The sequence below is a fragment of the Falco peregrinus genome, chromosome 12 (assembly GCF_023634155.1).
Source record: "Falco peregrinus isolate bFalPer1 chromosome 12, bFalPer1.pri, whole genome shotgun sequence".
Taxonomy (NCBI): domain Eukaryota; kingdom Metazoa; phylum Chordata; class Aves; order Falconiformes; family Falconidae; genus Falco; species Falco peregrinus.
The window spans coordinates 20,679,550-20,693,568 of NC_073732.1; the positions used below are offsets into that span (position 1 = coordinate 20,679,550).

The 14,019-nt window shown below is 38.6% G+C and overlaps 1 protein-coding gene across 6 annotated transcripts in view; it reads right to left on the bottom strand.

Moving 5' to 3' along the window:
- Positions 1-14,019, bottom strand: part of FXR1 (FMR1 autosomal homolog 1) — a 38,755-nt gene that overhangs the window by 6,956 nt on the left and 17,780 nt on the right. For all 6 annotated transcript variants that reach the window (XR_008749415.1, XM_005232939.4, XM_055817221.1 and 3 more), the window contains exons 4-12: positions 13,812-13,883; positions 11,446-11,594; positions 10,887-10,980; positions 9,876-9,992; positions 9,606-9,776; positions 4,753-4,831; positions 2,918-3,027; positions 1,894-1,980; positions 950-1,157 (exon numbers count right to left, since the gene is read on the bottom strand). Coding sequence is in view for 5 of the 6 variants with exons in the window: in XM_055817221.1 (XP_055673196.1) it covers positions 950-1,157; positions 1,894-1,980; positions 2,918-3,027; positions 4,753-4,831; positions 9,606-9,776; positions 9,876-9,992; positions 10,887-10,980; positions 11,446-11,594; positions 13,812-13,883 (1,087 nt within the window). In the remaining variant the exon portion in view is untranslated. The remainder of the gene's footprint in view (positions 1-949; positions 1,158-1,893; positions 1,981-2,917; positions 3,028-4,752; positions 4,832-9,605; positions 9,777-9,875; positions 9,993-10,886; positions 10,981-11,445; positions 11,595-13,811; positions 13,884-14,019) is intronic.

Consider the following 14,019-nt stretch of genomic DNA (forward strand, 5'->3'; position numbering starts at 1 on the left):
TGAATGATTTCCAAAGTAAAGCATGTATGTGTATAAAAGAAACTGTACAACCTTCATTAGAATTCAGTCAAACAATTCACTGGGAAATAGCAAAAAGCAAAGCCACAAACATTAGCATTATCATCAAAACTAACGTGACCAACACGGCACTACCCTGGACACTACAGTCAGTGACAGACTCAAATCCAGAAGAACGTGTCTGATTTTGTAACAGAAGCAAGCTATGTGTACATGATGAAAAGTAAGTCACTGAACTGAATATATAATTTTTCGTTCCTCATTTACTGCAGCACCTACGTTTCTTGAAATACGTCTATATTGAAATGCAGGCTGTCTCCATGTGGGGAGCTGCTGCTGAATGAAGAGGGGATGTGCACACCTCTAGGGAACTGAACTGCGGTTCCTTGTTAATTTAAAAAAGCATCAGAATCCCCCACCACATCTTAAACAAACCCAGTTAGTTCCCGACCAAATTAATAAAAAAAAAAAAGAAGATTTTGTGCCATCTCCATTTTAAATTATTCTGGTTTACTTTTGAAAAATACATTCATAAGATGGCCACCATCACAGACAAGCGTTATTCCTCCTCCTCAATCAAAACATGTAATGCTAATTTCAGATTTTTTTTTTTAAAAACTTGTGTCTCCTGTAGAGTATCTGTATCTGTAGCCCTTTCTCCTTCCCAGCTTTATATGGTATAGGTACTACTGTTGAAGCACTGCTTCAAATCATAGTTCAGTTTACTCACTTTTTTGCTCAATTTAAAACTGAACTTCAATGAGAATGTGGCTCTAATTAGGTATTTTGAGCCATGTAAAAAATAAAATTACAATTCTAAATTTTCAGCCCTACCTTCACTCAACTACACTGAATACAAGGGAATCTAGAGACAGTTACAGACTCAAAACCATCCTGAGGACTCACTCAACAGATGCTCAAGAAAACTCACCGTAACCAGATGTGTAATTGGGGCCTCTGCGACCTCTCCCTCTTCCACTGTAGGATCTGGAACCTTGCACTGAGGAGAGGGTGCTCTCGTCAGTGGTATAACCCTTCTCTTTTTCAGGAACTCTAGCAGACGAAGGCCTGAAACCCATACCAATCTGACGCAACTGCTCATCAATCTGGAGCCTTTCCAGTCTTAGCTGTTCTACCTCCTACAAAAAAGGAAACAAATTTTCTGATAAAGAAATGTTCTTTCCCCTCACAAAATACCATCGCCCATCCAGTCACCTTAGAAACTAGCACTCCTGTAGGTGAGTTAACACCACCTCGAAGGTGACCGCAAGTAACGGAATTCCAGTATGACTTCTGCGGTCGCCAAGTATTGGAAGAAATCTAAACCCTTTCTCTCAAATCACCACGCAGAAATTGTAAGCCTATGACGACTTTTCTTAAGAAAGCTTCACCACACAGTCTCCAGTCAAATTTTTAAAAAAGCAAACTGACAAAGTAACACGATTCAAATTCATTCATTATTCCTGTTAAGTCAACACCACAACTCCATACAAAGCCAACTAATCTAAATGGATAATTGTTCTAATACTACATTATATTAGTGTGTTACTATTAGAAATTCCATCCTACCCCAACAGAATAACAGCACACTAACACAGACAAAAGAATTGCGTGTTACTTCCCAAATGCCACTTAAACCAGTGTTCTTCACAGTCCAATCCTTTCAACACCAGCAGTCGAAGTGACAATGATAGTGTATTTAAAGGCCTGCATAATACATATGGGCGAGTGATGGCTTCAAGGCACCAAACCTTAAATCCTGATATACAGAGGAACAGTTTATCAACTGCAAATCCCACCAAAGTTGTTGCTTAAAAATTCTGCTCCTTCAACCAAAGCTTCCTCTACCGATTCTTTCTTCTGAAATACACTTACCTTTAGATACGCGATGTGGTATTCTAAAAGAACTTGGACATTTCCAATGCTTTCTTTAGTACCAACAAATACAAACGGTACCATTCCCTACAGAAACAAAACATAAAATGTTATTTTCAGGAAGAAAGATCTGTTTAAATTACAGAAGTGAGCTGAACAGGCAAAGATGATATCCGAGTCTTGGGCTGCAAAGGCGCGCTAGAAATAGCTCAGACTGGGGCAAGGGTAGAGGCTTGTACGTCAAGCACCGAAGGCTGCCCGGCTCCCCCAGCAGCCTGCTCTGGCAGGCGGGGTAACCTGACACACAGTGTTCATGTCCCTCACGCAACACAGCTGCCGCGTGTGTTTATCACAGTCGGTGTACAAAAGCATCCATAGTTTACCAGGAAGTGTCCAGCGGTCAATTAAACCAGCTTTACAAGATGAAGCACCATTAGAAGATCTGATCTTACGTTCTCGTATATTTAGAATATGTGGACACCATTAACACTATCAATCCCAAATTTAGTTATGCTGCTAAAGTACATGGAAGATTTAAAAAAAAAAAGAAAGGTTTTGCTTCAGCAGCAAAAAACCACTTTCTCTAATTGTTTAATATAAAATTTAATGCAAGATGTCAGTCTGCAAAAACCTTAAAAACAATTTTCTCTGTATTCACAGAAAAGTTACATAACTGGCTTCATTAAATAATCCACAAGCATCTATCCTAGAAAACTACCCACATCACAGACGCCATGTTTTTGTAACATGGACATCAGCCCCATTACAGGTTAGCTAAAAAAAAAAGCCCACAGAAAAGTGCAGAGGCCACGCAGGCTGCATTTATAAACTGCATAACGATGCAGAGATGAAACAGCAATCCCCTTCTGATGCAGTAAGGTAATGCTTTTAACTCATTTGAGCCATTCTCTAGAAACTCTCACTTTCTGCATATACTTTCCAACATGTTCTTTGTTAAAAGGTTCCACATGACTGGTTTTGAAAACAAAAACCTAATCATAAGAAGAAAGAAAAAAGTACTTACATCTTCACGGGGCAGTTTATTTTCATTATCTCCTTCAATTCTCACCCTGACGACTCCAGACTTGTCTACAATCTCCTGAATCACTTTTCCATTTTTTCCAATAACTTTTCCTTCAGAGGGCAAGAATGGTTAATTTTGCACCCACATGCAAAGTATTTTAATGGGTTTCTTGATATTTTAAATTATGCATAACATAATCGTAACAACTACCTGACTCTCCTTTACCATTCGCTTTGCTTCTAAGTTTTCTTCTACTTCAGAGGTACAAAAAAACCCCCACAGAAAACCCCACACTGTGTCAGAAGAGGTGAAAACTTCTCAAATTAAACCATCTGTGTACATATATATATATATGTATGCATAGAATAACAAGCATTGACGAAGATCACCACTACACACACGTTTCAAATAATCAGACTAAAATGCACAAAAGTTCTGCAAATGTCTATTATAAATCTATGTATCAAAATTACTTGGACCCCCTGACTCCACATGCACCCCCGCCTCATTCAATCTTTCCTGATATTTTGTCAGGCCTATATAATATACTTTTGTTGGGAGCACCTTAAAAAAACAAAGCTAAAAACTACATCACTGTTTTCTGAAAATTAACTTTGCCTTTACAACAAACTTGAGTAGTACCCATGCTTCCCATATTACCTTTAAAATACTGAAATCATGCATGGGATCAAAACCAAAAGGTTCTCTAGAACTTTTATGTTTAGATCTCAAAAAAGTGACTCCTCTGCTGCCTTATTAAAAAATTTTAGCTCTTCCTTATACTATAGCTATGCAGAAACATTTCTTCAAGCCAGCTACAGATACGTGCCACTTAATTTAAAATTATGATTAAAGGAAGGTAGAGCCTCTGAAAAAAGGCTATAACAACCAAAAGCACGTGACAGAGTACTCCATAAGGAACATTCTTTACAGCAGATATTAAACATGATACAAAGTAAAGTACAAAAAGCATTAAAAATGGTTTCCTTTCCTCAACAGTTCAAATAGCTCAGCAGGTCTTTTCTGTGTATTTTTTGTCTTAGAAAAACGTTACAGCTATCATTCTGTATGCCTACAATTTCATTTTGCACAGCAATCCTCTTTCTACTACTAAAGTAAACCACACTCGCTGTACCATTAAACGTTTTTCTATGGACAATGGTAAGCCAGTATTTGGGAAAGTCCTCAGTCCTGAGGAGCTCCAGTACCTGAAACTGGCAATTCAGTAGATGGCACTCTCCTCTCTTGGCACAGAAAGTAGTGCCCTGGGCAAAGTGTGGTAACTTCAATTTGAGTCATTAATGATCATTAAACTTCTTAACTTGGGTGTCTTGTAGCTAAATATACATCTGCTTACATAAATGACTGTAAGTGATCTGGGCAAGATGCCTGCCTTTGACATAAATTGGTATTGTAATCATTTAAAAGCAGCATTTTCAGGTAAATGCATTACTGTGACTAGTACAAGGATTCTTAATTCTTATTATATGTGGGTATATTCACATTAGCACATGCTACCCAAAGCCCCCCAAAACCTCAATTTGTAAAACATCAGATTTAGCAGATTTCCTTGGTTCAACTAGGTTTGTTGAATCAAAAAAAAAAAAGTCGGTAATCAAACTTTTTTCACTGTTAAAATACTGACAAAGTTATTATGCAGCAATAATACATGTAATTTCTTAATAATTCCCTGATACGTACAGCTTTAAAAGATTAATCACTTTCTACTTAAATGGAGAAATCAAATATTGTGCTAGCATCTAAATCTTCTTTGCAGTGTCAGGCTGATTAGGCTCCCTTTCCCCAAGTTTTCAAGTTTTAGCAGTATTACATACCAACAAGATTTCTGGGAACTTGAATAAAATCCTCCACAAATTCCAAGTAACTTCTAGCCTTTTTTACTGCATCAGCAGTCTGGAAATGAATTAAAAAAGTTTATTTGTGAATAAGTTAAAAATAAAACCTTGTAACAACAGCTGCAAGTCTTCCAAACATGAAACATTTTCAAAAACAGAGGAACAGAGACAGAATTGATCGACTTTTGAACGAAATGTTGAAGGAGTAATGGAGTACAATGCTCACAGACAAAATTCAGCAGCAAAGCAAAGCATCAGTAATGACCAAAACAACTTCTTCCATATCATTTCAAGACATTATAAAACATTATCTGCAACATATGACAAGTAAACCCCGGACAAAGTATCTTACAGATGTATCTTGAAGGATTTTCTGGTCGACACCAATTAGGAAAAAACAGCTAATTTTATTCTTTCCCTCCAAAATCAACACACAGCTTTCAAATCTAGAGTCCATTTATTAAAAAAATAATAATAATAAAAATCAATGTAACTTATCACAAAGATTCTGTACTGAAAAGAAAAAGTCTGTCAGAAGTCCTACCAACATTCATAGGAACTTGAGCTTACAAGACCTACTACGTTAAAAACAGACTTTGGATCATGTACCTCATTTCACCTGACTTCACAGTGAACGAGGAGGTAACGGCAAGCCATCATTTAACCTCTGCACTTTCCCCTAAACTGCTTTGGAAGCACCCAGTTTTTCTGCACATAAACTTGCTACTGTTGGTATTGTCAGCAATATAAACTTAGTTTGCAGTTTTTAATGTCATTTTTTAACATGTAGTCTGCCATTACACTACCCAGAGGACCGCATATAGAAAAATGGCCAAGGAAAAAATAAATTTTAGACTGGTTTGTCTCTTGACAGTAAAGATAATGTCACCTGATAAAGACATTTCCAAGGCTGAAGGACAACCACTCCACAGAGCTTTACAGGCTCACTGCAAGCAGCAACTGGCTTTACAGCCTTTTCCATATGACAGGTGTACTGATTTTTCACAACAGCCTAAATGTAACAGGCATTAGACACTCTCCCCTCTGTGAGGTTTCTGTTCTCTTACTCAATATTCAAGAGAACAACATCGGTCACAGAACCTTTCTTGTAACAGATCCATTTTTGCGTGCAAGTCTTAATACAAAGTACTGTTTGCCAATACACATTAAACCTCAACAAATAAACACTACCAAAGTATCAAAAGTATCTACTCCAGGTGTGCGCATGCTGACAAGGCTTGCCCACCACACAACTCTCATCTTCAGGACAGTGACTTGCTGCAGAAAGGCTGGGAGGCTACATCCAGAGCACAGTGCAGCAGAACTTGGCAGTGCTCAAGGCAACGGGGGAGTCAAAGGAGTAACAGCACTGCAGGAAGGTGTAGGAGCCTACAGACACAGCACACCAAGTCTGTGTAGAACTGGCTACAAGTAGGAAGCTTTCAGTTTTTCTCTACAACGATTTTTCTACTTCTGTTTCTCTCCTGTCTTATGCCTGACAGGAAACTATGCCTGAATAACTAACACCTTCAGATAAACCCTCTCCTGCAACTACACGCAAAATTACACTAGTGCAACCTGAACTCTACAGCCCATGCTAAATTGGCGTACTGCACTAAGGAATCTGTCCTAATTGTGTCACCTCTTCATTACAAATAAATTACAGCCAAGGCACTCTCCTTCGAGGATGCTGATTTCTGGCCGCAGCTCATCTACAACGTTTTCCAAGACGGGTCAGCGTCACTGGTTAGTGGGGACAACTCCTACAAATACTCTCTTACAGCTTTATCATTTAATGACAGAAATTAACTGACAGTTAATTGAGGCTATACAGATGCTGAAACAAGAAACAAAGCTTCAAATTAGCAACAGCAGAAGTGGAGAATTAAGGAATGACTATCAGCATCTAGTCAGTAATGACAGCTTTTGAGCATAGTCTCCATTTTACATGAACACCTCAGCCCTTCCATCTGTCACTTTTTAGGCAACACTTGAAATAAGGGTACCACCAGCTCCTGCATCTTTCAACCATATCAGGGAAGCCCTAGGAGAACAAAAAATTTATAAACCTCCACTTCTGGCAGAGGTCAAAATGATAGCCAGAGAACCATGGGCAAACTGGATTTCAAGATAATGAAGCAATCCATCCAGCATGGAAAACAGATGACCAGGAAGTTGTTGCAGGGAGCAGAGGTTATGCAAAGCAACTGCTAAAATGATACAAATGCCAACACACGTTAGCAATTTTTCACCTTCAGTGAACGCTACAAATATGACAACTACAGAGTTCAAAATGCCCCGTGCTAGAGGTATGTTTTATCAATTCTTTCCCAAGTAAATATGAAGGAATAGTGACCACTTTCACAGAAATGGAGCCAGGATGAAAAAAATAAGCAACTGCCAGGAACTGGAGCTCTCCAGTGCACCCGTAGGCATATCAACACTTTGCCACAAGCACTCAGAACCTTTACGCAAGTACAACCTGTATGACTCATTCACACCTCAACATGAGAGAGCACACAAAGCTGATCTGGACAATATATTCTCAGTTCCTCACAGTCAATAAGTCTGAAGAGGAAAAAAAAAAAATATTTCACTCTTTCTCTAGAAGCGTGCACATGAATTAAAGACCTTAAAGGATTCCAGTTACCAGTTACTATCTAACTGTGAATTTCCCATCCATACTCTGGTTACTTCACACAGTACGCCATACAATCAAAACACATCTATGTTACAACAGTCTTTCAGAGAAATCTTAAATGCAGGATCATTTTCCAAATTCAGCACTCACTGTACCTACCACTTTTGCAGCAGGAGAGTTCTAAATGAGTGTGAAACAAGACTGTATAGCTGCAGATTTTAGGGAAAATGTTTTGTACCAGTCACTAACATAGATCTAGTGGCTACACACTCTGGGAGTGCACTCCTATCACAAATGGTGGATCTGTCTCAGGAGTCTCACACCAGTTTCGGAGACAAGGTTTCAAAAGCCTCTCCAAAGTCCTGGTAGCTCTTTTGGACCTTCCCAAATAGAAAAAACAAAACCACCTGTGGGAATCATTTGAAAAGCCTTATCGCCATGCAGAAAAAGACAAAACCCTCCCAGGTCATAGCAGGGAACATGCTTCTGCCATTGTGATACAAGTTGGGTTTTTTTTTCCCCACAAAAATAAAACTCTTATTAGCTCAGTTTCATTTGACTAGAAGACTAATCAAAGTTCCAAGGGGAAAAATAGTTTTCTTGTTTTCTCCAAAGAGAAAACAAGTAACAGTCTCCTGAAAAAGCCTGGATAGATAGGATCTTGCTGTCCTTCTATCCAAAACTTCCCAATACTCTTAAATTTTAATCTCCCTGTTCCTTCCCTCAAAGATTCTGGCCCTGGGCACCACTGAACTTTCAATTTTATGTAAAACATTAGGTACAGGAGACCCTCAAACCCTGATACAATGCCAAGGACACTGGATCACTACTCCCACACATCTCAGCCCATGCACCCAGCCATTAGGCCCAAGCTGCTTGCCAGCTGCAGCTTAAAAGAGGCAGAAAGAGCATACAAGTATACCCAGATGATGAAGCCGTTGTCATGTGAAGTATTTAGGTTGCCTGGTTTCTTTAGAAGCAGCTATCTCTTCTAGGAAGGACAAGGCTGGATCTGTCTAACGGTGTTTTTATTTAGGGGGCATCTGGTATTTATAATCGTTGCTGTGCACTACTGTAAGAGGCTGGTGACAGTCATAACCTTTCCACAAGTTTCAGCATCACATCATTCACATTAAAGAGACTGAAACTGGAATACACCAGACATTCTACTGCGTTCAAACTTGGCTGATTCTTCTTCATGAACTGTGTGATATGATTTACTGGTAGTACTAGGATCAAAACAATCTGTTGCCACCTTGAAACCCTAGTAGTGTTTAAGGTTTCGCAAAAAAAGGTCACAAAAATTCAGAGATACTGAAGAATACAGAAATTTGTCTTCCTCTCAGCAGTATCAACTTCCTCTGACCACTGGATCATAACCAGGTTCTACTCCTGCATGCATGGAGCATAATTAAGAGACCTCAAAATTCCCGAAACAGTAGACAATCAAGGATTTCTAAGTGTCAGACACTCGGGTGTTAGTGGCACCTGTAGAGCTGGTAACACGTGATAAAAAACCTCAAGAAATGTCCTGCCAGGGCCTTACTGACAGTGGCAACTTTGTCGCTACTCTTCTGCCTCCTGAATGGATCCTCGTTTTGGTGCAAAGACCAGCTACGCTTCAAGGCACTTGGAAGGTTTAAAGCACATCAGGTCAGAGTCACACAAATGGAATTAACTTGGAGCAAGCCAGTATTGTTTTGCCAAAGCCAGCATTACACTGCTGAAATAAGAGGAGTGAGAAGCAGCAGACAGAGACTTCAACAGATTTGGCTGAGTCAGAGCAGCAGACACTACACAAGAAACTACATATGAATTGGAAAGGGGGGAGAAGAACCAACAAAACCAGCATATACAGTCTGAAGGAGTAAAAAAATCCGTATCTGTGATCAAGTAAAATAGCAGCAAAAAAATACTTCTCTCAGGTTGACCAAAACACACTGTGCAGTTACAGAATTCGCACACCAGCACATGGAGAATTAGGACAGAAAACATCTTATGGAAGACACCATCACAATAAAGTCTCATATTCCAAATACATGTAAAATAAACTGCTACAGTGTGAACATGCATACAGACACTCAGACAACTACTCAGCTATTTCCAGTTCTTAATTCTGGGTATAGCCCTTGCCACTCTAAAAGCAGATACAGAGTGAAATGCTCATCGTCCATACAAAGCTTCCCCTTACCTCTCCATAGATTCTGAAAGTACCAGTATCCTCCTCAAGTTCAATGGCGGTAACTCCTGGAACCTTTCTGGCTTGTTGTATGTTACTGCCATGTGTTCCTATAGCAAGTCCCATTAAATCTTCTCTGACTACAAATTCCTCATGAAATGCTGCAGCAAGCTGTTTTGTGCACTGAAGAAGAAACCAAGTAAGAATCATACATACGCACTCAATGGCACGTACAGTTATGTACTCAGTTTCAAGCAACAAGAATGACAAGCTATGGCTTACTTCTAAGTGTTTTGTAGCTTCTTCGTTTCTTGACATAAGCATAAGTTTGGTGCGAATGCTGCGCAAATGCATGTCACTCAGAATGTTCACTCTCTTCACTGTTGCTTCGCTGGCAGACTGCAGAAGTGAAGGAATATGAAGTTTTGTTTTTTAAGCAAATTCACATTTGAAGGATAAATCGACAACTTAAACTAAATCATAAACATGATCTGAAATTTCTAGAACTTACATGGACATTATTCTTCCTCAAAACAAAGCATAAGAAGTTCAGCACCACTTCTGCAAAGCACCAACTTTCTGTTCTCACTCACAGCATGTTTTCTGCTAAAGGTTTTGCTGCTGGATATACACCATTAACTCTTTCCCCTTGATGTTCCCCAGAAAAATTGAGTATCATTCTACCATATACATACTTGTCACTCACAAAATGGCAGAGCTAAGGACATAAGCAAGGAAAATACAATTCTGTATAAAGTGATGTTCAAGTGGGTAGTATCAAGTAAACAGAACTGTGAAGAGAAACTAATGCTGGAAAAAAGTCTAAGGAATAAAAGGAAACAGTCACAGAAGAATCTAAGTGAACAATTCCTTAATGGCTCTGCTGAACTAGTGCAGTTCTTCATGTGGAAACCCAGCTGTACGTCAAAGTGCAGTTTAATACAGTGCAGGGGAAAATCTACTATCCAGAGCACAGTAAGCTAGAGTTAGCTTTACGCAATCTGCACAAAGCAGTGAAACGGTACTCGGTTGTAGATGACAAAAATCACAGAAATGACGAGACTGAAAGCTGCTCCTAAATTTAGGCTATATGTAGTGCAATACTTGTAGCCCCTCCAAAAGGCCTACACCCAAAGATTACATTTAAACACATCTACTTTGAACAAATCTCCCATAATTTCCATAGCTTGAGAAGTTAAACCACTTTCCATACAAATACACAGCTGGTTATATACTTCCCATAAATAATATATTGAAAATTCCTGCAACATCTACATAGAAATAATTACTTACCAGTATTATTAGTTGAGCAGTCTCAGCATGATAAAAAATTCGACATGCTCCCACAGCTTTTTTGAAATCTTTATGTGCATTTTCATTAGCACACCTAAGGAAACAAAATTACTTATTTCAACAAGCTGCATCAAAACAGAACACGTCATATCATGATCAGAACCAAGAATGTTTCAGTAGTTTATGGTGACGACTATTCAGAAACTGAAAATTTCCCATTCTCCATAATGTGTTTCCAGAGCTTATTTCTCTGTGGACCGTATGCCAGCATGGTTACTTGGCAGGTCTCAGTACCAGAAGCCCACTGTGAGTGCATCACCTGTACAAGCCTAAAGACAGACCTCAAGCTCCCATCTCAGAACTCCCTTTCTATCCCCACCCCACAAGCAGGTGTCCCTGTCAGCAGTTTCTAAACCAGCTACTGCAGCCACAGGCCACCCTTAAAAGTTCTTCATGGACCTGTAAATTGGCCTCTAAAATTTAAGTGAGTCTTGTCCCGTCCAATTCCCCCCTGCCCAAATACAGTAAATGCCTAATTAAAGTGTGTAGAGCTACTCACGCATCTCTCAGATCTTCAGGAACGTCCACTGTGCACTTGAAAAAGGTGTTCTTTTTGACAGTTTTATTTTGATTCACAGGTCGCAGTCGTTCATAAGTGACAATTTCATTGTAAGTGGCATCACAAGCAGCATATTCAATGACATAAAACTATGGAAGAATTTTTTGGATTTTTTTAAATTACTTCAGTAAGGAACAACAAAGACATAGTAACATTACCAGCATCACCAAGAAAGTATGAAATACGAACAGACTAAAACATAAATCTGAGTTGATGTAATGCTACAACTCTACACAAACAAACTTTGACATATCTCAGTACCCATCTGATACCTGAGTGGTCAGAGTACCATAATTTCAGTCCCCCACAAAAAGCATCTTTGACAAGATTTTTCTCATGCCCATCTCTCTTCAAATACCTACTTCAGGCCAGTTCAACTTCCAAATTTCAAAACTTTTACTGGAGCTCTAATGCCAAAAAATATACCATAGAGAAGCAAACATAACTCATTCCTCATTCATCACAGAAATATCTGCTTTGCAACAGTCTAAAAAAAAAAAAAAAAAGCAGAACTACTGATTCAAGAGCAAACCACCTGTGAATCATGTAGAGATCAAAAGGAAAATAAAAATTCAATAATCAATCTTTTTGATACACACTATCCCCAGTTTCGGAAGGCAAGAGAACTAAGAAGATTTAACAGCTACCAATAATCTCCTACACTTCTACCCAACACTTGCAAGTCTAAAGAAGCTTGCATGCACAAACTCTCCAAAGATTGGCTTTGTGTTGGGGATTCAGCCTTCTCCTATCCTCCCTTCCGTCTGTATGCAATTAGGAATGCAGCAGCACTTTCTCCTCTTCCTCCCTCAAAACTGGTATCTGTTTTGTCAACACCCGCCAGTTATCAAGTATCAGGAAACAGTAAATCACTAAGGTTGTGACATACTTTTCCACATGCTATGTTCCAAGTTCAGGTTTTATGTTTGGCTTAGGGATCACCCTAATCATATAAAGCTGCTTTGAAACATAACACAAAACCATTTAAGTAATAGTAACGTAAAATAAATACTAAACAGACAACTAAATTTACGAGAACTACCACTACATACTTTAAAAAATTAACTCCTATAATTAAAGCTATTTCTGGTTATCAGAACAATCACAAAGCTGACTATCACTAGACACAGGCGTTGTTTGTGAATTTCACATTTACTTTAAGGAAACAATTTGCATATGGAACCGTGTTACAGACTGTACAAAGAAGCCAAAAACTGAACTGTGGAGGTTTCCTCTTGGGGGGACAATTCTGTAAAATAACTAGTTTGACAATGCTCTATGAAGACACCAGATATCTGATGATTTTAAAATTTAATTTAATTTAATTCTGAATTTAAATTCAGAATTAGGAATTTTTTAATGACTTTTTGAAATCAGCAGCATAGCAAGGTAGCTGATAATAAAATTCCAAATTTCTGTAACACGTAAGAGAAGCAGATTAGCCCCAAATGACAAACTATCATTTAAATCAGTTTGTCTTCTTTTCTGCCGTTTTCTTAACAAGCTGTTTATCCACAAGGATCAAGACACAAAATCTTCCTCTGGTAACTGTCTGCCACCACCTTGCCCTTAACACAACTCGGTATCAGTTACTCTTCGTTGACAGTTTTTAAACTGTATCAGAAATCGGACAATTTTTTTCTCAACCCAGTTTCCTTCAGTTCTAGGAATCTAATACTGTAGAATCAAAACACAGGACCTTTCCTACTACAAAATTAAATGTTCTTGCTGTCATTTCACAAAATAAAGCTTTAATGAGACTGCATCAGACACTGCCATAACTCTCTATATACTTAAGTGTCTGAATCTACAAGTTACTTTGCAGCTGCAACTCTTAACAGTGAACGGTAAAATACAGACTTGATAGATGTAAAAGCAAACCAACCAGCATCTCTCCACTACACTCAATAGAAATATGTACACAAAGGAAAATCTAGAGCAACACACATTGATAGCTACAGCATGCTTGATTTATGGAGTCTGAACAAACTTTAACACAAGTGAAGCATACCACTTAATTTTTACCACCAAGTTCAATTCACAAAGTAGGTTTGTTAGAAGTCCTGTTCTTGCGCATGCACACAGTCCTCCAAGCAATTAACTACTAATAATGGAACTGACTGGCTCAGCTATAAAAACACAACCCTCAGCTGTGTCATACAGCATGGGTCATTCCAAAGCCACCTCAACTTACTCTGTTTTTGTATTTGTAGTACTTTATTCATAGTTCTTCCATCACAAAGACCTTTCATCTTTACTGTATTTAACCTAACAGCAAGAAGTCAGTAGGTTTTAAAATAATTTACCTCTCCTTTCATCATTCGAACTTTTGCCAGCCACCAGCCACAAGGTTCTTGGTCATTGGCTCTAGAATAAACCTGAAAATCAAAGTAGAAAGAAACACTGAGAGCACACAGAGACATAATTCACTTGCCTGCATGTATAATGAAGAATAAACATCCCAACTTTTCTAATTTTCACTAGAATGGAACACATTCTACACAAAAATTATTA